We start from the raw sequence: 21,302 nt of genomic DNA on the forward strand, positions 1-21,302 counted from the left end.
GATTTCCTTTAGGATGAACTGGTTGGATCTCCTTGCTGTTGAAGGGACTCTCAAGTCTTCCAACACCACTGTTGAAAAACATCAATTCTTTGGTACTCAGCTTTCTTTATAGTCCAACTCTCACATCCATACACAACTACTGGAAAAACCATAGCTTTGACTAGACGGACCTTTGTTGGCAAAGTAATGTCTCTGCTTTTTAATATGCTGTCTGCTGCTGCTGCTAAGTCACTTCAGTCATGTCCGACTCTGTGCGACCCCATAGATGGCAGCCCACGAGGCTCCCCTGTCCCTGGGATTCTCCAGGCAAGAACACTGGAGTGGGTTGCCATTTCCTTCTCCAATGCATGAAAGTGAAAAGTGAAAGGGAAGTCACTCAGATGTGTCCGACTCTCCGTGACCCCATGGACTGCAGCCCACCAGGCTCCTCCGTGCATGGGATTTTCCAGGCAAGAGCACTGGAGTGGGGTGCTATCGCCTTCTCTGAATACGCTGTCTAGGTTGGTCATAACTTTTCTTCCAAAGAGCAAACATCTTTTAATTTCATGGCTGCAGTCACCATCTGCAGTGATTTTGTAGTGCCCCAAAATAAAGTCTGTCACTGTCTCCATTGTTTCTCCATCTATTTGCCATGAAGTGATGGGACCAGATGCCGTGATCTTTGTTTTCTGAATGTTGAGTTTTAAGCCAACTTTTTCACTCTCCTCTCTCACTTTCATCAAGAGGCTTTTGAGTTCCTCTTCACTTTCTGCCATAAGGGTGGTGTCATCTGCATATCTGAGGTTGTTGATATTTCTCCTGGCAATCTTGATTCCAGCTTATGTTTCATCCAGCCTGGTATTTTGCATGATTTACACTGCATAAAAGTTAAATAAGCAGGGTGAGAATATACAGCCTTGATGTACTCCTTTTTTTCTAACTGTTGCTTCCTGATCTGCATACAGACTGCTCAGGAGGCAGGTCAGGTGGTATGGTATTCCCATCTCTTGAAGAATTTTACAGTTTGTTGTGATCCACAGTCAAAGGCTTTGGCGTAGACAATAAAGCAGAAGTAGATGTTTTTCTGGAACTCTCTTGCTTTTTTGATGATCCAACAAATGTTGGCAATTTGATCTCTGGTTCCTCTGCCTTTTCTAAATTTATATTGAACATTTGGAAGTTCATGGTTTATGTACTGTTGAAGCCTGGCTTGGAGAATTTTGAGCATTTCTTTGCTAGCATGTGAGATGAGTGCAGTTGTATGGTAGTTTGAACATTCTTTGGCATTACCTTTCTTTGGGATTGGAAAATAACCTGCAGTGTATAAACTTAATCCTTTTGTTTTCAGTTAGGTACCCAAGACTTAACTGGGCCTGATCCTCTGCAGTTTAGATAACCATGTATTTTCCCTCTCAAGTCTAGGACCTACTTTAGAGAGGGGCAGTTCCTTCCCTACAGAGAAAAGGGAGGAGACCAGGGATCTGTTTGCTTCATAAATAGTCCTTCACCATCTTTTAGCCTCACCTTTGCCTCATTTACCACCAGGGATTCCCTGGTGGCTCAGAGGATAAAGTGTCTACCTGCAATGCTGGAGACCCGGGTTTGATCTCTGGATTGGGAAGATCCCCTGGAGAATAAAATGGCACCCACTCCAGTATTCTTGTCTAGAAAATTCCATGGATGGAGGAGCCTGCATGGGGTCACCAAGAGTCGGACAAGACTGAACAACTTCACTTTTGCCTCATTCAGTTACATATATGTGTGTGCTCAGTTGTGGAGTGGATTGCCACTTCCTACTCCAGGGCATTTTCCCAACCCAGGGATTGAACCTGTGTTTTGTGTCTCCTGCACTGGCAGGTGTATTCTTTAGCAGTAGCACCACCTGCAAAACACCATTCAATTACATGTTGTCATATAACTAATTGAACTTGAGCCTTTAGGCAATTCTAAGATGGAATTCATCTTTCATCTATGTTAAAATTTTATTTTTTCATCTATATTTGTAGGTTATTGCCTTTAAAAAGTCTACTTTAAAATAGTAAACTTTATTCCATTCTGAAACCTTACTAAAATAGTAAATTTTAATAGTAAATATTAAACTAATTCCATTAATTTAGTTTAATATTTACTATTAAAATTTACTATTTTAGTAAGGTTTCAGAAAGGAACAGAGCTTTTTGTATCTATTCTCCCATATGCTGTCTTTAGCTGATCCTCTGCCTGAAATGTGTATACCTCATTTTTTTTCAGGGTAAGATACCGTTACTGTGTCCAGACACAAAGAACTGTGCAGGCCTTCGCTTCATATTTACTTGCAACAGGCCATGCAGAAACTAGAGACAATGGAGTAAACAACCTGGAAAACTTACATGAAACCGCAGGCGTGGTTGAATTTCGAAGTGTTCTGACTTGTTTTTTGTCCCTGACTTTAAATCCAGTGTGTGCGTTTTTATACACTTATTTTACCAGTATCACAATCAAGAGCTAATTACGTTAAATGTATGTGGCCCAGTTTTAAGGACTGGAGAATTTGATGAAGATGACCTTACTTGCGCCTTGAGTTCCTAGTCTTTACTGTCGAGAGGGAGTATCTATTTCAGTTTTTCCACATTGTTTTGTTCTCTAGCCAATCTCTTTCCCAGAATTTACTTTCCCACCTAAACTGGTTATTATGCTTTTAAACTATGCATTATAAAAACGCAGCGTTTTTGCTTATTCAAAACGCTGTTTTGCCTGTTTCTTATACATTAAAGACAGTGGGTAGAACTAAGCTATGCAGTTGCACTTCCTTCAAAAAGGTTGAGTTGGAGGTATTGTTTTGGTGCCTGTTCGGACAAGACAGGGCAAAATTGGTTTTCTTGACATTATCTCAAGCCACAAAAGAATAGCTTTCTTCACCCGGATGCCTTCCCACCCCACTGCTGTGTGGCCAGTGTTTGATGCTTCTCGCTCACATCACAAAGTTCCTTTCATTCTAAACAGGATCAATTCTCGACAGCTGTTCCCAGCTTCTAGGCTCCAGTTTTACCTGGGCCGAGCTTTAAAGTCATTGAAGCAGCTCTTATGGCGTGTGCTCCTGATTACCCTGCCAGGCCACGGGGCGAGGTGCTCGGGGGTTCGGTGGCGGGCAGCGAGCCCCGCGGGGCCGCTCTCCCCGGGAGCGCGAGGCCGAGTCACAGGCCGAGTCCCACTTCGCGTTTGGGCCCGGAGGTCATTCGCAACCGATGCAGTCCGCAGTTCCAAAACCTCTTCCGCCAGGATCTCGTCCCGATTCCAAAGTAACCCTGGTCCTGCCGGTCTCCGCCCGCACGGAGGACCAACGCTGGCCCCAGGCGCTGCCAATCTGCAGATCCGCCGGGCCGGGAACGCGCACCTCTCTGCTTTACGGCAAGGGAGCGCGCGTTTGCGACAATGTGACGCCAGCAAGTTTTGGCGGGAAAGGCCCTGCATTTGGATTCCTGTGGTGGCGGGCAAAGGACGGCCTGGTGAGGAAGGGCGGCCGGTAGAGTGGGAAGGGCTCCTGGAGCTGGGGTTCGGGGACTACATGATTTAGGAGGGGCACGGTGACAGAACGTTCTCGGTTCCGATCCCAAAGGATCGGAGAGGCTCCCTCGGAGGGGTGGTTTCGGAGGGTGAAGGAATATGGTGGCGGGGGTCCCCGTTGTACAGGGACTGGAGAGAAGCCGCCTCTGCTGGCTGGGAGCCCCCAAGGTTTGGGGCCCGGCGGTCCGCGTGCCACCCAGCCCTTCCTTCCGCTTCTTGGGGCGGTTTTGGCCCCGCCCCGGGCTCCTCCTGGCCTTGGGGGACGGGGTAGGGGTGGGAATTGGGAGTGAGCGGGTGGGGAGGAGTGGCTGCGGTCCCCGCGGTTATTTCCTCCTCCACTAGCCCTCACCCCCTTACTCTAACCCGAGACTTCACTTCTCACCCCCTTCACCAGTCCCCACCGTACAGCACTGGTCGCCAGCTCCTCGGCGCCGCTAGTACATTTCCTCTGCCGCCTAGAAAGAGGGGTTTCAGCTTTGGGTTTGCGTGGCAGTGGGGCTTGTGAGTTATCAATCAAATGCCGCAGTTTAGGATATTTGCTCATGCTTTAAAAGACTTGGATAAAATACGGATGATGTGAAACCAGGAGCTGATTTATCTTGAGGGAATCACGGCAAGAGGCGGAGCTCAGAGGCGTTAGAAATGATTGAGGCTCGTCCTCACCAACCGTCTTTTCTGGGTTCCTGCTCTTACAGCCGCGGGACTGAGTGGAGTCATGGCAGTGCCCTTTGTGGAAGACTGGGACTTGGTGCAAACCCTGGGAGAAGGTGCCTATGGAGAGTGAGTCTGAGTCCATTTTACCCGCCTTCACACTTGTTTAGTTTTCTGTCTCCTTTGAGTACATATTCATTGTTCTGGAATTGTTTATTTTAACACTGTGGCGCCCAAAAGAACAGATCTTTGCATGCAAATTCCAAAACTTTGGGAAACTGAAGCTACACAGTCTTTTGTAAGGGTTAACTGTTTTTTCTTCTTTTCTGGGGGGGTGGGGTGCAAAACAGCAAAGCAAAGCATTTTTCCCCTAAAATTTAGAGGAGATTTCTGAAGTCGGTTTCTCCTCCCATATATTCTTTCCTGGGATTTAAACATAGTGGTTAAATGAGCAAATGAACAGACTGGAGCCACATTACTGGCCTTTGTTTTGTGAAGCTTAGGCAAGCTTTTTCTTTTTTGGCCGTGCCATCCTGCTTGCAGGGAGGCGGACCAGAGATTGAACCTGTGCCCCAAGCAGTAGAAACATGGGGTGGGGTCTTAACCAGGGGGCCACCAAGGAAGTCCCTAGGTGAGCTTCCTAATACCCTTGTGTGCCTGTTTCTTCAGCTGTAAAATGGCAGTAATAGTACATATCGTGTAGGTACTTAGAACATTTACCATAGACATAATGTTAGGTAGTGTTATTAAAATTAAATGACTAGGGCAAGAATGAAATCTTGACATTTGGGACAACGTGGACCTGGAGGGTATTATGCCAAGTTTAAATAAGTCAGAGGAGAAAGACAAATACCGTATGGTTTCACTTACTAGGTGAAACAAAACAAATGAACAAAAGTAACAAAAGAGAAACAGTTAAAACAAACAGGTAGTTGCCAGAGGGGAGGGTGGTGGGAGGGGGAGAGAAATACTTGTACAAACTTACAGTTGCAAAATAACTCTCCAGTATGAAATGTACAATTGGAGAGTATAGTCAGTAATTATGTAATATCTTTGTATGGTAGCATATCCTAACTAGACATACAGTGGTCATCGTTTTGAAATGTACAGAAATATCAAATCACTCTTTTGTAACAGGAACTAACACAACATTGTAAGTCAATTATACTTCAAAAACAAACAGACTTATAGAAAAAGAGATGAGATTTATGGTTATCAGAGCAGGGTGTGGGGGGAGGGGTATTTGGGTGAAGATGGTCAAAAGCTACAAACTTCCAGTTATAAGATAAATAAGTTCTAGAGATGTAATGTACAACATTATTAATATTATTAACATTGCTATAAGTTATACATTAAATTTAGTAAATAATAAGAGTTCTCATCACAAGGGAAGTTATTTTTTCTATTTTTTAAATTTTTTATCTGTAAAAAGTGGATTGTCACTAAATTTATTGTGGTAATCATTTCAGTGCTTTATGGCAATTATATCTCAGTAAAACTGGAAGAGAAATTAAATGAATAGAGCATGTATATGTGTGATGTGGCCCAGAATTGCTGTTATTCCATTTTTAATTTATCAAGTGTTTATATATTACTTTTGGATGTACAACGTAATGACTTCTTTGGAGCATTAGCTATTATACTTCACATTTCAGAAAGGAGTATTATCTGTTGAGGACATGGCAGAAACCATTCCCATGGTTTCTTCCAGGTGGCGAAAGTAATAAAGGTAAAATAGTTTTGGATGAGTTATGTTTAATCTTTTGAAGTTTTAAAAGAAATACAGTTCAAATGTCTGGAATATTATATTTCTTCCTTTTTCTTTTTAGAGTTCAACTTGCTGTGAATAGAAGAACTGAAGAAGCAGTTGCAGTGAAGATTGTGGATATGAAACGTGCCATAGACTGTCCAGAAAATATTAAGAAAGAGATCTGTATCAATAAAATGTTAAATCATGAGAATGTAGTGAAATTTTACGGTCACAGAAGAGAAGGCAATATCCAGTATCTATTTTTGGAGTACTGCAGTGGGGGAGAACTTTTTGATAGAATAGGTATGGAAAAAATTTCAGATAATTCTTCTGCTAAATAAGTTTTTAAATTTGTCTTTTAATCTTGGGGCTTCTGTTTGTTCACTGTCCATTCAGAATTGCTTATGCAATAGTGAAACTGGAGTAAATTTTTTTGTTTTTACAACTTATGTCAACACTGAATGCATATGTAGAATCATCAAAGAAATTTTTCCCCAAGTTGTATAAGTGATTTTGGTTGGCATTTCTGTTTTGCAGAGTGTAAGAATGATAAGCTGTGGTTTCTTGGTGTGTGAAGTATCATAAGTGCAATGTATTGTATGCCTATGCAGTTGTTTTCTTTGTAGATATTCTAGTCTCATGAAATTGTTGCATTCATTTACAGATCTGAAATAAGAGGTTGTTATATAAGTGAAATAATTGAGAATTTTATAGGATTTATATATATATATTAAGTACTGTTTTTGCTACTAAAGATTAAAAGTCTTGATGTTAAAGAATACCAAGAAGTACATAAAATATATTTTGTGGACCTAAATTTATTATTTAGATGTATTAATAGTTAAAAAGTGATTATTAGAATCTCCAAAGAAATGTATCTCAGAAAAGAATTGAGTATACAAGAAATCAATTCATAGACGTGCATGGCTTTGTGGTGTGAGAAATTATATGAAATTTAAATTTGTTGTTAAATATTTAGGAAATCAGATTTGCCTAGGCTTCCGCTTTGACAGTTACATTTCAGGAGTAGAAAAAATATTGGCATAGCATTTAGAAGAAATTAGGGGTGAATTTGAAGGATATAAAGTAAATCATAAGTAGTATAAGTCGGGGCTTTCAAGGTATATCTTGCATTCTTGATTTGGGTTATATTTTGTTATTCTCTAATTTTCCTGTGATGTTAACTTATTTTTGCCACTTAACAGCTGGGGAAATGTGAATTGTTAGCAATATGTGTATTAGTGGACTCCAGAATCATTTCACTGTAAGCATTAGATTCTCTTTGCAAAAGTACGATCATAGATGTTTAACTTTAGAATTAGGAAACTATGTGGTTGATGCCTGACTATATTTACCTGATAAACTAACTTTCACAATTAATTCTTATAGAGCCAGACATAGGCATGCCTGAACAAGATGCTCAGAGGTTCTTCCATCAACTTATGGCAGGGGTGGTAGGTACAGTGGTCTCTTTTCCTTTTATTTAAAATTAGTCTTAGTGAAATAAGTTACTCAGTTCTGATATGCTTCCCTCTGCTTCTCTTTTAGGTTTATCTGCATGGTATTGGAATAACTCACAGGGATATTAAGCCTGAAAATCTCCTATTGGATGAAAGGGGTAAGTTTGGCATTTTGTCACTTATACCAAAATCATTTTAATACAGCCTTACAAAGGCAGGATCAAGGCTTTTGCATTATTGACATTTCAGGGCAGCTTCTTAATTTGCCACTCAGTTATAGTAAATATTCAGTAAGTATAGTTAAGGTGAAAGTTCTGCCTACAGTTTGTGTGTCTTAAAGGTGGGAAGTTAGAGAGGAAATTTGCTCTTCTTATTTGTTTTTTGTACAGAGTTACTCCTCCTTTTATAAACATAGCCACCGTGATGAGAAGCTCTGGAGGTTTGTGGATCTTGAGTTTCTATGTGTCTTTATATGCTTCTTTCCAGCCAGCTGGGTTTTTACATCTCTGAGAACGTTGTGCCTAGAGTATTATTGATACCTCCTGCCTCTGCACAGCCGGGTGAGGACATGGCTCTGCTCTCAGTGTTTAAGTGCTCTTTTCTAGAAGACCCTTTTGACTCCAGGATCTTCTATAACCTGGTCCATGCTGTGTGTATATTGACAGTATTTGTCTTAAGTTAATAGAAGTCATGAGGCCTTTTTCTAGTTTTAGTTATATGATGATGTCTCTTATTTCTTCTTTATTACAATTTATTTTTGATCACTTTAAGGTAGAGAAGTTCCACAAATCTAAAATAACACCAGCAGTTTTCCAGTAAACCTTGATTCCTTTAAGTATTTGTGTGTGCTCAGTTGCTCAGTCGGGTCCGACTCTTTGTGACTCCATGGACTGTAGCCTGCTAGGCTCTTCTGTCCGTGGGATTCTCCAGGCGAGAACACCGAGTGGGTTGCCATTTCCTCCTCCAGGGATCTTCCCTACTCAGGGAATGAACCCGAGTCTTGTGCATTGCCAGGTGTATTCTTTTGCCATTGCGCCACCTGGGAAGCCCCTGTAAGCATACCTATTTACAAAACATTCTCATTCGGTGCCATCCTTTTTTCCTTTGGCTTAGATAACCTCAAAATCTCTGACTTTGGCTTGGCAACCGTGTTTCGGCATAATAATCGGGAGCGTTTGTTGAACAAGATGTGTGGTACTTTACCATATGTTGCTCCAGAACTTCTAAAGAGAAAAGAATTTCATGCAGAGCCAGTCGATATTTGGTCCTGTGGAATAGTACTTACTGCAATGTTGGCTGGAGGTAAGAGCTGTTTAATCATGATGAAATTCCTGTCCTTTGGAAAGCCAGGTTTCCTGTACCAAAATAAGTGAAATAAATCAAGGAGGTCCATATTTATGTTATAGTATTTTAATATTAACCTATTTATAACTAAGTTGGAACTTTTAAACCCAAAGATTTAAAAAAATGATTTATGTGTAGCTATTAAATGAAATATCACAGTAGCTCTCTCTTAAAATTATGTGAATACTTTGGAAATAGTGAGACGGAAGTGGATTATCTATCTTAGAAGTGTCTTTAAAATTTCTTAAACCATAATTTAATTAATTTGAAGAAAACTTTTAATGGATTTGTGTCACTGATTATTTTCCCTTAAAATCGTTACTGTAAAATGATTTGAACATTCAGAAAACCGAGTCTTGTTTCCTTTTTAGAATTGCCGTGGGACCAGCCTAGTGATAGTTGTCAGGAATATTGTGATTGGAAAGAAAAGAAAACATACCTCAACCCTTGGAAAAAAATTGATTCTGCTCCTCTAGGTAACTGGGTTATCTTGATATAAAGTACTGATTTCCTGGATAATGAAGCCTAGTGCTGTTTGAATTTTTTTTAATGTATATTTTTCTTTTTAACTTTTAATTCATTATATAAATAATACATGATCTTTGTAGATAAAGTAGAAAAATAATAAATAAAATATTAAAAATCCAACCCTATAATTCTAATACTCAGAAATAGCTTCCTTTAATATTTTGATATCTGCGTCTGTGTTTTGTAGTAGAAAATATGTAAGTATATATGTTTGTTATATATGTATATTATTTATAAGTATATTTGTTTTCACAAAAAAAAAGATATCACACTATACATGTTATTTTGTAAACTTTGTGTGAGTGTGTGTGTTAATGCTAAGTGAACACTTTTTCATGACTATACTTTTAAGTATTCATCACTGTTTTTAAAAGCTGTGATGGTATTCTGCTATATGGACTTGCCTTACTACACTTCTCCAGTTCACCTTTTTAGAGATTCAGAATTTTTTCTAATTTTTCACTGTTGTGAAAGAGAGATGATTATCATCCATATACCTTAATCTTTGTACATATGTCTCAGTTATTTAAAGTGAAACTCCAGAAGTGGAATTGCAGGGTCAAAGATGTATACAGCATTTAATTATTATGGTTTACTTTGCCAGATTGTTTTCCAGAAAGTTTGTACCATTTCATCACAGTCTACCTAGTTTACATTTAAGCTATTTTTTGGCTACACCTTGAGGCATACGGGTCTTTGTTTTCCCACCAGTGAATGAACCTGTACCCTTGCAGTGTAATCAGTGAGTCTTAACCACTGGACCACCAGGGAAGCCCCTTACATATTTTTCTTTTTGACTGATCTAATAGGCCTACCTATAAGAAATATATTCTGACTTTAAAATTTTTATTTTAAATTTAGTATCAGTGAAGTTGTACATCCATTTTGGATTTATTAGCTTTTTTGTCTATTTTTGTGGAGTTGTCTATTTTGCTCATTTTTGGTAGGAAGTTTTCCTTTTATTCTATGTGACGTTTTAAAGAAAATATCAGTGTCATATCATTGCATTTGTTACAAGTATTTTTGACAGTTTGTCATGTATTTTTACTTTATGTTATGCTATTTGAACATACAGAAGTTTTATATTTTATGTATTTAAATCTAGTATCTTGTCCTTTTTGATTTCTGACTATATTGTCATGTTTGGAAAGGTTTTTTCTACCCTCTGCTGCTGCTGCTAAGTCGCTTCAGTCGTGTCCAACTCTGTGCGACCCCATAGACGGCAGCCCACTAGGCTCCCCCATCCCTGGGATTCTCCAGGCAAGAACACTGGAGTGGGCTGCCATTTCCTTCTCCAATGCATGAAAGAGAAAAGTGAAAGTTAGGTTGCTCAGTTGTGCCCGACTCTTAGCGACCCCATGGACTGCAGCCCACCAGGCTCCTCCACCCATGGGATTTTCCAGGCAAGAGTACTGGAGTGGGGTGCCGCTTTTCTGCCCTCAACAGTAGAAAAAAATTACCTGTGTTTTCATGGCTTTTTTTTGTTTTGTTTTGTTTTCCATTTAAATCTTTGGTCCATTAGAAGATTCTTTGGTATTGGGAGGTGTATGAATTCTTTATCAATAAAATTAAGGTTTTAGGATGATTGTTGCTTTTATTACTGTCTCTTAAAAAGTTATTGGAAAGTAAATTTTCATTATAAAATTGTGTGAATGAGAACTTAATATGATATGTTAGAACAATGAAGTTTGGTATTGAAAATGGATGAGGTTTTTTTTTTTATCTTTGTGTAAATAGGGGTTTTCAGGGGTTTTATTTATTTTTTATTATCTTTGTGTAAATATCATCAAATGGAGAGAAACATTTCCACCTGGCTCTTGTTCTATTTGCAAACAACTGAGAGTCTGATCTGGGAAGAATATTCAAAGATATAGACAGTAGCAAGGAATAATTGCATGACATTCAAGCAAAAATTTAGTGGCTTTGTTTTCTCTTCCCAGAAGTAATATTTGGACATAAGGAGAGCAATAGAGAATGTGTGTGTACACTACAAGCTATAGGCTTTTCTAATCTGCATGACTCTTGTAATGTTGTCTTAATATTTTGTTTTCAGCTCTGCTACATAAAATCTTAGTTGAGAACCCATCAGTAAGGATTACCATCTCAGACATTAAGAAAGACAGATGGTACAACAAACCATTCAAGAAAGGTAATATGCTTAAAATACAAATTTTTTTTTAAGTGTTTTTTTTTTTTGCGAAAGAAAAGGTACTTGTAAAGTCAGCATAAGGCAACAACACAAGATAGCTGTGGTCTCTGTCCTCGTGGAGATGATAGCCTCTGGTACAAAAAACAGAAATATAAAAAAATAATTTTTAGTTCACTAATAATTATAAAGTAGAAAATCAGGGTACTGTAGCTAAGAATTTGACCAAGTCTTTTTTTTTTTTACCTTTTTCTTTTGTATTGGAGTATAGCTGATTGACACTGTGGTGATAGTTTCAGGTGGACAGCGAAGGGGTTCAGCCATACATATACACGTATCCATTCTCCCCCAAACTCCCCTCCCACCCAGGCTGCCACGAAACACTGAGCAGAGTTCTCTGAGGTATACAGTAGTTGACCTAATCTTAAGTGATAGAGAACGCTTACCTTGCTGAGGAAATAACATTAAATCTAAGATTCGAAGATTAAAGGGGGGCTAGCCAGATGAGTAGCAGCAAGACGAGTGGCAGATTCCAAACATGGCAGCAGCATCAGGGATGACCTGGTGGTTAGAAAGGAGTGCATTTGAGGAGCTTGGAAAAGGCAGGTGCGGCATGGACCATGTCTGGCTTGTTCAGCATTGCATCACCGGTGCTTAGTACAGTGTGTAGTCCATTGTAGGCATTTCATAAGTGTTCATGGAGTGAATAAGTGAGTAGAGAAGGAGGGGAGGGAGAGAGATTTGAGATGAGGTGGTAGATAGGAACCAAGCCATGGAGGACCTTATAACCCATGCTAAGAATCTTGGGCTTTAACTGAAGGCCATGGGAAAACCTTCTGGGAGATTTTAAGCAAGAAAATGACATGCTTATATATTTGGTTTTAAAAGATCTTTCTAGAATTTCAGATTCTTTACCATTGAGCCACCAGATCCAATTGGGAGGAAGACGCTAAAAGTCTAAGAGGAAAGAAAAAAGCAGCAAGGTCCCTAAGGAGAAAGGAGGGTATGGGCTCCTTTTCAAGTGGAGAAATGAACATTTGATGGGAGGATGGAAGGGAAGAGAGGACAGGTAGGAATACAAGTAAATTAGATTTGGTAGTGGCAAATTGAGGGAGCTTCCAATGACTGAAATGGGAGATATATGTATGTAATGAGGTACTGGAGGGTGTCTTGGTAATTTGACAGGAGTACAGAAGTTTTGAAAGAATCATTATGGGGAAAGGAAGAGGAAATGGATTAGAGAAATGTAGCATAGCGTGTTAGGGGTGAGGATCCAGTGGAGGGGAGTAGCCGTGAATTTACAGTGGCATCCTGTTCTCTATAATGATTATTTTTTGTAAAGCTTTTCAGAGAAGGCAGTGGTACCCCACTGCAGTACTCTTGCCTGGAAAATCCCATGGATGGAGGAGCCTAGAAGGCTGCAGTCCATGGGATCGCTGAGGGTCGGACACGACTGAGCGACTTCCCTTTCACTTTTCACTTTCATGCATTGGAGAAGGAAATGGCAACCCACTCCAGTGTTCTTGCCTGGAGAATCCCAGGGACAGTGGAGCCTGGTGGGCTTCCATCCATGGGGTCGCACAGAGTCGGACACGACTAAGGGGACTTAGCAGTAGCAGCAGATAGCTTACGGTGAACCATCTTGGATTAGTGATCTTCAAAGAAGATTTAACTTTGGGACCAGGGACCAGCCTTGATCACTCAAGAGCTGTTGTATAGCAGAGTTTTATTAAAGTGAAAAGGGACTAAGAAAGTGTATGACATAGACATCAGAAGGGAGAATGCCCGCCCCCCACCCCTGCCAGCTAGTCTTATCAAGGCCTTATCAGACCCACTCCCACAACATACATCTTAAATTAATAAGATTAGAACGAACAATAGAAAGATCTTACCACCCACCCCCATAATACACATTTTAAGATGACAGGATTAGTCAGAAAGTTCTTACTGAGGAGAAACATGTCATTGAGCAAGAAACATTGTTATATTGACTAAGACAAAGCAATGTAGAAAGAAGGTTTGACCTTTTCTCCTTGAGAGCCCCAGATTCCTTTCTCCTCCTTGGAAACCTTGGACTTCTTATCAACCTACCTAGGAATTGACTCTCTCACAAGCAAAGAAGATTGGGTAGAGCAGATTCATAACTTTCATTGTCATTATCACGAATTATTTTTTATTTTAAAAGGTTTTGATCCTGTTGCTGGGTCTCTCAGTCTTCATAGAACATTGTTCTGTTACCAAAAACGGTACCATTAAAATGACTGCCTTAACATTGACACTATGCACTTGGGACATACTTATAGGTCAAGATTTATGAAATGTGTAGTTTGCGCAATTTGACAAGTGATTCCGAGTCAGAAGTTCCTAACTACATATCTCATAAAATCATGTAGGAAAAGCCACTATCTATTGTATAAGTATTTTGTGTTTAAGAAATGAATTTAGGTATGGTTTTGCTTCTTCCAGTTGCCAACTGGGAAAGCATTTGTATTTGGTCTCTTTTTTAGGGGCAAAGAGGCCCCGGGCTACTTCTAGTGGTGTATCAGAGTCTCCTGGTGGATTCTCTAAGCACATTCAATCCAACTTGGACTTCTCTCCAGTAAACTGTGCTTCTAGGTAAGGTCAGTTAATAATTAATAAAAAATCAAGTAGTTGTTGGATATAATAGTCCCCATGAAAAATAATCCATGTACATAAGGTTTTCTGAAGATGAATATAATTTTTTTCAGTGTGAGAATGATAATGCCTTATAAGAAAGGCCTAAAGAACTTTATTTAAAGCTATATTTTTCTCCATATCATAATGCCTCAGTGAAGAAAGTGTGAAGTACTCCAGTTCTCAGCCAGAACCACGGACAGGCCTTTCGTTATGGGATACCAGCCCTTCATACATTGACAAACTGGTACAAGGGATCAGCTTTTCCCAGCCTACTTGTCCTGATCACATGCTTCTGAATAGTCAGTTGCTCGGCACTCCAGGATCCTCACAGGTAGGGGAATTTAGTTCCTCAAATAAATAATGGCAACTCTATTTTTTATTGTCTTAAAGTCTTTTTTTGTCAATCTAAGAAATACAGTATTAACACTTGATACAGATTTTTTTTTTTTGGTCATGGAGGAGAGAATTAGGGGAGACGTTTTTTTCTAATGTTTATTTGGCTGCACCGGGTTTTATTTGTGGCACACAAGATCTTCAGTCTTCATTGCAGGATGTGGGATCTAGTTCCCTGACCTGGGATCCAACCTGGGCCCACTGCATTGAGAGTGCAGAGTATTAGCCACTGGACCACCAGAGAAATCCTGAGACTCAAGGCTTTTTTTTCTCTTTTTTTAGCCACATCATGGCATGCGGTTCTTAGTTCCTTAACCAGGGATTGAACCCAGGCACTGGAAGCAGAGTCCTGACCACTGGGCTGCCAGGGAATTCCCTAGGGGAGACACTTATGTATAAGAATCTGAAGTCAAAAAAAAAGAATTTTCAGGCCAAATAGCTATAGTATGATAACTTTTGGTGGTAAATCTGATCATTTATTCAGCTTTCCTCTATTTGACTTGTAGAACCCCTGGCAGCGCTTAGTCAAAAGAATGACACGATTTTTTACCAAATTGGATGCAGACAAATCTTATCAATGCCTGAAAGAAACTTGTGAGAAATTGGGCTATCAGTGGAAGAAAAGTTGTATGAATCAGGTATGTTTCATTGATTTTTGTTAGATCTTTTCCTGAAGAAAAATTTAAAATATTTGAGTAAAAAAAAGAGCTATCATTCTATGGTTGATTCATGTTGATATTTGGTAGAAATCAATGCAATACTGTAAAGCAATTATCCTTCAATTAAAAACAAATTTTAAAGTGCTATCATTTATGTATATATTAAAAATATAAAGTAGTTTAATTTGAAAAAGAAACCATTGAAATTTAAGTACAATGTTTTTTCCTTAAGAACTAGTATTTCTTAAAAGAAGACTTCTCTAAGGTTATTACAAATACTAAGAGATTCAAGTCTTATTTTCTTTAAAACTATGCATTATACTTAAATTGTAACAGCGATGAGCTTCCTTCTGTGAAAGATGGATCCATTAACAATCCCATGTTTCCTCCATCTTCCCTGCTCCCAATTGCCGATTTTTGTTGTTTGCATTGTTATAGCATATTTATAATACTGACATTCTGATCTGTCTTTAGGCTTTTCAAAAGTCTTAATATTGTGAAAAACAAAGAGAAAGGAATATTTTGTATTAAAGGAGACTAAAGAGGCTTGATAAATAATGTAATGCATGATCTTTCACCAGATCATGGATTTAAAGAAAAAGAAAGCTATGCTGCTGCTAAGTCACTTCGGTCGTGTCCAACTCTGTGCGACCCCATAGACGGCAGCCCACCAGGCTCCCCCGTCCCTGGGATTCTCCAGGCAAGAACACTGGAGTGGGTTGCCATTTCCTTCTCCAAAAGAAAGCTATAAATGATGTTATTAGAACAATTGGGAAAATTTGAACATGAGTTTTATGTAAGATAATGTTTTTGTATCAGTGTCAGATTTCTTTGGTGTGATCATAATACTGTGCTTTGTAAGAGAATGTCTGCGGGAGACACATGGTAGTGTGTGTAACTTATAACTTAGTTTAAAAACTAAAAAAAAAAAAAAAAGACAATCACGTAAAAAAGAAGTAAACATGCTTATCTAGGTTTATAAGGCCAATAAACATTTGTGGTTATTTATTGTAGGATTCTTTCAGTTTTTCTGTAGATTTATAAACTTTCAAAATTAAAAGTTAGGGGAAAATGTTACTGTGAGGAAACCTGAAGCCAGCCTGATTATCCTTTCACTTATATAGATATCTTACTTTTTTTTTAATTTAGGTAGATTTATTAAGATAAAGCTCACATGATATAAAAATCACTTTAACCATTTTAAAGTGTACAATTTAGTGGTTTCAAGTATGTCGCAGGATTGTGGAGTTATCACCATTTAAATCTAGAACTTCCCAGTGCCCCCCAAATAAACTCTGTACCGATTAGCAGTCATTCTTTGTTCCTTCCTCCCTGTCAATCACTAATATACTTTCTGTGGATTACTTATTTCTGGGCATTACATATAAATGGAATCATATAGTGTATGACCCTTTGTGTTTGTCTTCTTTTACTTAACATAGTATTTTCAAGGTTAATTCATGTTGTAGCATTTATCAGTACTTTATTCCTTTTAATGGGTGAATGATAGTCCGCTATGTGAATAGACTGTTTTGTGTAACCATTTATCTACTGATGGACATTTGGGACGATGTATCTACTTTTTGGCTGTTAAGAATAATACTGCTGTGAGCCATTCAGGTTTCTGTATGAACACAGGTATTTTAGTTTGCAAGGGCCATCATAACAAAATACCACAGACTAGGAGGTATTTATTTGTTTATTTACAGAAATTTATTTTCCTACAGTTCTAGACACTGAAGTCCAAGACCAAGGTTCTGGCAGGGCAGGTTTCCTCTGGAACCTTGGCTTTTACGTGGCCACCCTCTTGCTGTCCCCTCCTATGCTTTGTCCTCTCTGTGCACACATCCCCTGTATCTGTCACTTTCTGTATCCTGATTTCCTTTTCTAATGAAGACAGCAGTCAGATTGGATTAGGGCCCTCTGAATGGTCTCCTTTGAACTTAGTCACCTCTAAATTAAAAGACACCTGCTCCTTGGAAGAAAAGCAATGACAAACCTAGACAGCATATTAAAAAGCAGAGACATTATTTTGTCAACAAAGGTCTGTATAGTCAAAGCTATGGTTTTTCCAGTAGTCATGTACGAATGTGAGAGCTGGACCATAAAGAAGGCTAAGCACCAAAGAATTGATGCCTTTGAACTGTGGTGGTGCACAAGATTCTTGAGAGTCTCTTGGACTGCAAGGAGGTCAAACCAGTTAATCCTAAAGGAAATCAACCCTGAATATTCGTTGGAAGGACTGATGCTGAAGCTGAAGCTGCAATATTTTGGTCACTTGATGCAAAGCCAAATTAATTGGTAAAGACCCTGATGCTGTGAAAGATTGAAGGCAGGAGAAGGGGACGACAGAGGATGAGATGGTTGGATGGCGTCACCAACTCAATGGACATGAATTTGAGCAAGCTCTGGGAGATGGTGAAGGACAGGGAAGCCTGGTGTGCTATAGTCCCTGGGGTCGCAAAGAGTTGGACACGACTAAGCAACTGAACAACAACAACAACTACCTCATTAAAGGCCTTATCTCCAGAATAGTCACATCCCGAGGCATTGGGAATTAGGGCTTCAGCATCTGAATTTGAGGGGACACAGTGTCAGTCCAGAAGATGTTTTCAGTTTCTTTGGTATATACCTGTGATCAGAATTGCTGGGCATACAGTAACTCTTGTGTTTATCCTTTGAGGAACTGCCAAATGATTTTTCAAAGCAGCAGCACCATTTTACATTCCTACCAGCCATGTATGAGGGTTCCAATTTCTCTTCATCCTCGTCAACACTTGTTATTGTCTCTTTTTAATGAAAGCCCTCCCTGTGTGAGATGAGAATTATTAAAAATGTTTTTGTACTTTGGGCTGGGCTTAGCTAGACAAATCTGCTGATCTTGGGCTTATCCATCCAGCTGAAGTTGATGGCTTTTCTATGCCTGGTGATCCAAGGCAGCCTCATCCACTTTTGGGATCTTGGTGCTGCCTGTTGGCTGGGACTTTCTTTCCGTATCAGTCTTCTAACCTGTGCTTCTAAAACACTGAACATGGAAGTTGAAAGACCTCTTAGAACCTTCGCCATCTTCTGATCACTGTTGTAGCTTTTTACCCAAAAACCTAGCCTCTCTTTTTCTTTCTTCTGTTTTAATAATCTTGTTTTCCCTCTCATTCTGGTTTCATTCTCTTCAATTGTTTCTTCTTTCAATTGTATTTTGATAAAACACTAAATTTCTTCTGTTGCTAACCATTCACATAGACTCAATCCCTAGTGATGCGCTGCATTCTGTTTACACGTTGGTCTCGGTGGTCACACACGTACCCGTCGGGAGAGGAAAAGTCCTGGAAGGAATGGGATGTTCGGCGGCACAGCTCCTATTGTAGAAGCTTTTCTCAAATTTGCATCCCAGTAGTATCACTGAACTGAGATTACAGCTTTTATTTAGAGTATTTTCTATCCACACATATGCTCTAACCTTATTTTTATTGTCTTAGGTTACTGTATCAACAACTGATAGAAGAAACAATAAGCTGATTTTCAAAGTGAATCTGGTAGAAATGGATGAGAAGATCTTAGTTGACTTCCGGCTTTCTAAGGTATATAGATTAGCACATTTTTTAAGAGAGAAAACTTTGTTTTGTTATTTTTGAAGAAGTATTACATGTTCATTTTAGAAATTTTAGAAACACAAAGTGTAAAGAAGAAAATAAGAATCGAGTTTAATTTTATCATCCATAGAAAACAGATTTATTTTTGATATTGTATTAGGGTAACCTTACTATTCGGAGAAGGCAATGGCAACCCACTCCAGTACTCTTGCCTGGAAAATCCCATGGACGGAAGAGCCTGGTAGGCCGAAGTCCATGGTGTCGCTAAGAGTTGGACATGACTGAGCGACTTCACTTTCACTTTTCACTTTCATGCGTTGGAGAAGGAAATGGCAACCCACTCCAGCGTTCTTGCCTGGAGAATCCCAGGGACGGGGGAGCCTGGTGGGCTGCCGTCTATGGGGTCGCACAGAGTCGGACACGACTGAACTGACTTAGCAGCAGCAGCAACCTATTACTTGTAATACATGCTATATGGAAATACTCATGTGGAGGTTTTTACTGGCATTATATTTTAGATATATGTTAACTTGTTTTTTTTTAGTTAATATTATGAACATTTGTTCTTGTCATTATCTAGTCTTCTAAAACAGTTTTTCAAATAATATTCTTTATTATAAAAGTTTTTGTTTTTTGTGTAATCTGTAAATAACAAAATAAAAATAGTCGTAGATTATTTTTATCTTTAATTACCTTTGGCATTTTGTAGCATTTTAAGCTTTTCCTTATTGAATTTGTATATGGTATTTTTCATAAAAATTGTGATTTGTCAAAATGTTTGCACGTTATAGTTAATGAGCCTTTATCTGTTCCAAGCTACTTTGTGATTCATAATCATATACAGAGTTTTACTCACATTTCTGATTCTTTCTGTAGAAATTAGTGGTTCTGAGGTTATAGTTTTAAAGCCCTTGATACATAAGACCAAAATAGCATTTTCTATATTTCCTGAAAGATTGTACATGGCTCTGAACAAGGCTGGAAGAGTTGGTCACTTTCTTTATATTGGCAGCTTGCTGCAATACTATTGTCCAGATGCTTGATATGGAATTAAATTAAGATACTAGAGTAGTGAAATCCTTCTCATAACTGAATCACTGGCTTTGTTGCCACAGTGTTTTGGCAAGACTTAAGTGTAGTTGTGTAGCTTATTTTTAGTTTATAAACTCCCAGTACCTATGAAAAACAGTGACCTAGGTCCAGAGCTATCAACAGTTGAAACAAACAAGATGCCATTGGTTTCTGCTCTCTGGGCCCAGTGTAATGGGCCCAAAGTCAAGTCAGAATTATTTATGTAGCCATTTCTTCTTCGTGGGCTTCCCTTGTAGCTCAGCTGGTAAAGAATCTGCCTGCAAAACGGGAGACCTGGGTTCAGTCCCTGGGTTGGGAAGATCCCTTGCAGAAGGGAACGGCTACCCACTCCAGTATTCTTGCCTAGATAATTCCATGGACTGTATAGTCCATGGGGTCACAAACAATCAGATACAACTGAGCGACTCTCACTTTCACTTTTCTTCTATGAAGGTGTTTTGTCTTTGTAAGAGGACCTGAAGATGAGGATAGCTGGACATATCTATGGATGTTTGTCTCTATGTACCACTAAAGAAAGTTTGATTTTATGGCATAGTCTTTTTTTTTTTTTAACATGAGTTTTGGATATTATTCCTAATATAGGGTGATGGATTGGAATTCAAGAGACACTTCCTGAAGATCAAGGGGAAGCTGAGTGATGTTGTGAGCAGCCAGAAGGTTTGGCTTCCTGTCACATGATAGGTCCACTGGCTCTGGGATTCCTGGTGAATATAGTGCTGCTATGTGGACATTATTCTTCCTAGAGAAGATTATCTATTCTGCAAACTGCAAACAATAATCCCTGAAGAGTTGTCTTCCCTCTAGCCAAACATTTTCCAATTCTTTTGTATATTCTTCATACAAATAATAATCTATATCCTAACTGTAAGTGAAACTTTGGGGAAAGGGTAGATAGAATTCATTTAGATATTCCTTCATTTGCATTTAGCGTCTGAATTGAGACCCGCCTGGTGGAAACCATGCTCTGGGGTTACATGAGTTTACCAGCTTTTATACCAATATAATGAAAAACGATACTCTTGTCCCATTCTACCAAAACATTTGGTTCCATCCAAAAAGTACATATTTCCTGCACATTGACTTAATCACATGGATAAATTAAAAAAAAAAAAAAAAACACCTTGTTATTTGTGGGACAGTAAATTTATCAGTCAGTCTGTGAAGTGAAGCCAGCTTCAAAATGTATACCCCAAGATTTGTACTTAAAAGGGCCTGACCAGGTATATAAAGCTGTTTTTGAACAATAATTAAAATTGCAAGTAGGTATGTTTTTTTCTGGTATAGTTAATATGTATGATTGGTCTTTCAAATAGAAGTTGAGCATAAACTCTAGTGCTTAACTACCTTTACTTGGAATTACTGTTGCACATATTAAATATTTTTCTATATTATTTTCTACTTTCACAGCCATATTTTAATTCTTTATTACATAAATAAATTCTATTTTGAAAATGAATAGCTAACTCTGTAAACTCATTGGTGACTAAACTTCTAGATGGTGAGGAATAA

At 38.8% G+C, this 21,302-nt stretch overlaps 1 protein-coding gene across 1 annotated transcript; it reads left to right on the top strand.

Annotated features, from left to right (window-relative positions):
* Nucleotides 1-3,372: 3,372 nt before the first annotated feature.
* On the top strand, nucleotides 3,373-21,249 carry CHEK1 (checkpoint kinase 1). Its single transcript, XM_010829467.1, has 13 exons — nucleotides 3,373-3,464; nucleotides 4,218-4,302; nucleotides 6,003-6,226; nucleotides 7,313-7,377; nucleotides 7,472-7,541; nucleotides 8,497-8,685; nucleotides 9,099-9,203; nucleotides 11,309-11,404; nucleotides 13,909-14,017; nucleotides 14,213-14,390; nucleotides 14,959-15,090; nucleotides 18,588-18,689; nucleotides 20,376-21,249. The coding sequence occupies exons 2-13, from the start codon at nucleotides 4,238-4,240 to the stop codon at nucleotides 20,469-20,471; spliced, it is 1,431 nt and encodes a 476-aa protein (XP_010827769.1). The 5' UTR covers nucleotides 3,373-3,464; nucleotides 4,218-4,237; the 3' UTR covers nucleotides 20,472-21,249.
* Nucleotides 21,250-21,302: the final 53 nt, after the last annotated feature.

The sequence above is a fragment of the Bison bison genome, unplaced genomic scaffold (genome assembly GCF_000754665.1).
Source record: "Bison bison bison isolate TAMUID 2011002044 unplaced genomic scaffold, Bison_UMD1.0 scf7180017864506, whole genome shotgun sequence".
Classification (NCBI taxonomy): domain Eukaryota; kingdom Metazoa; phylum Chordata; class Mammalia; order Artiodactyla; family Bovidae; genus Bison; species Bison bison.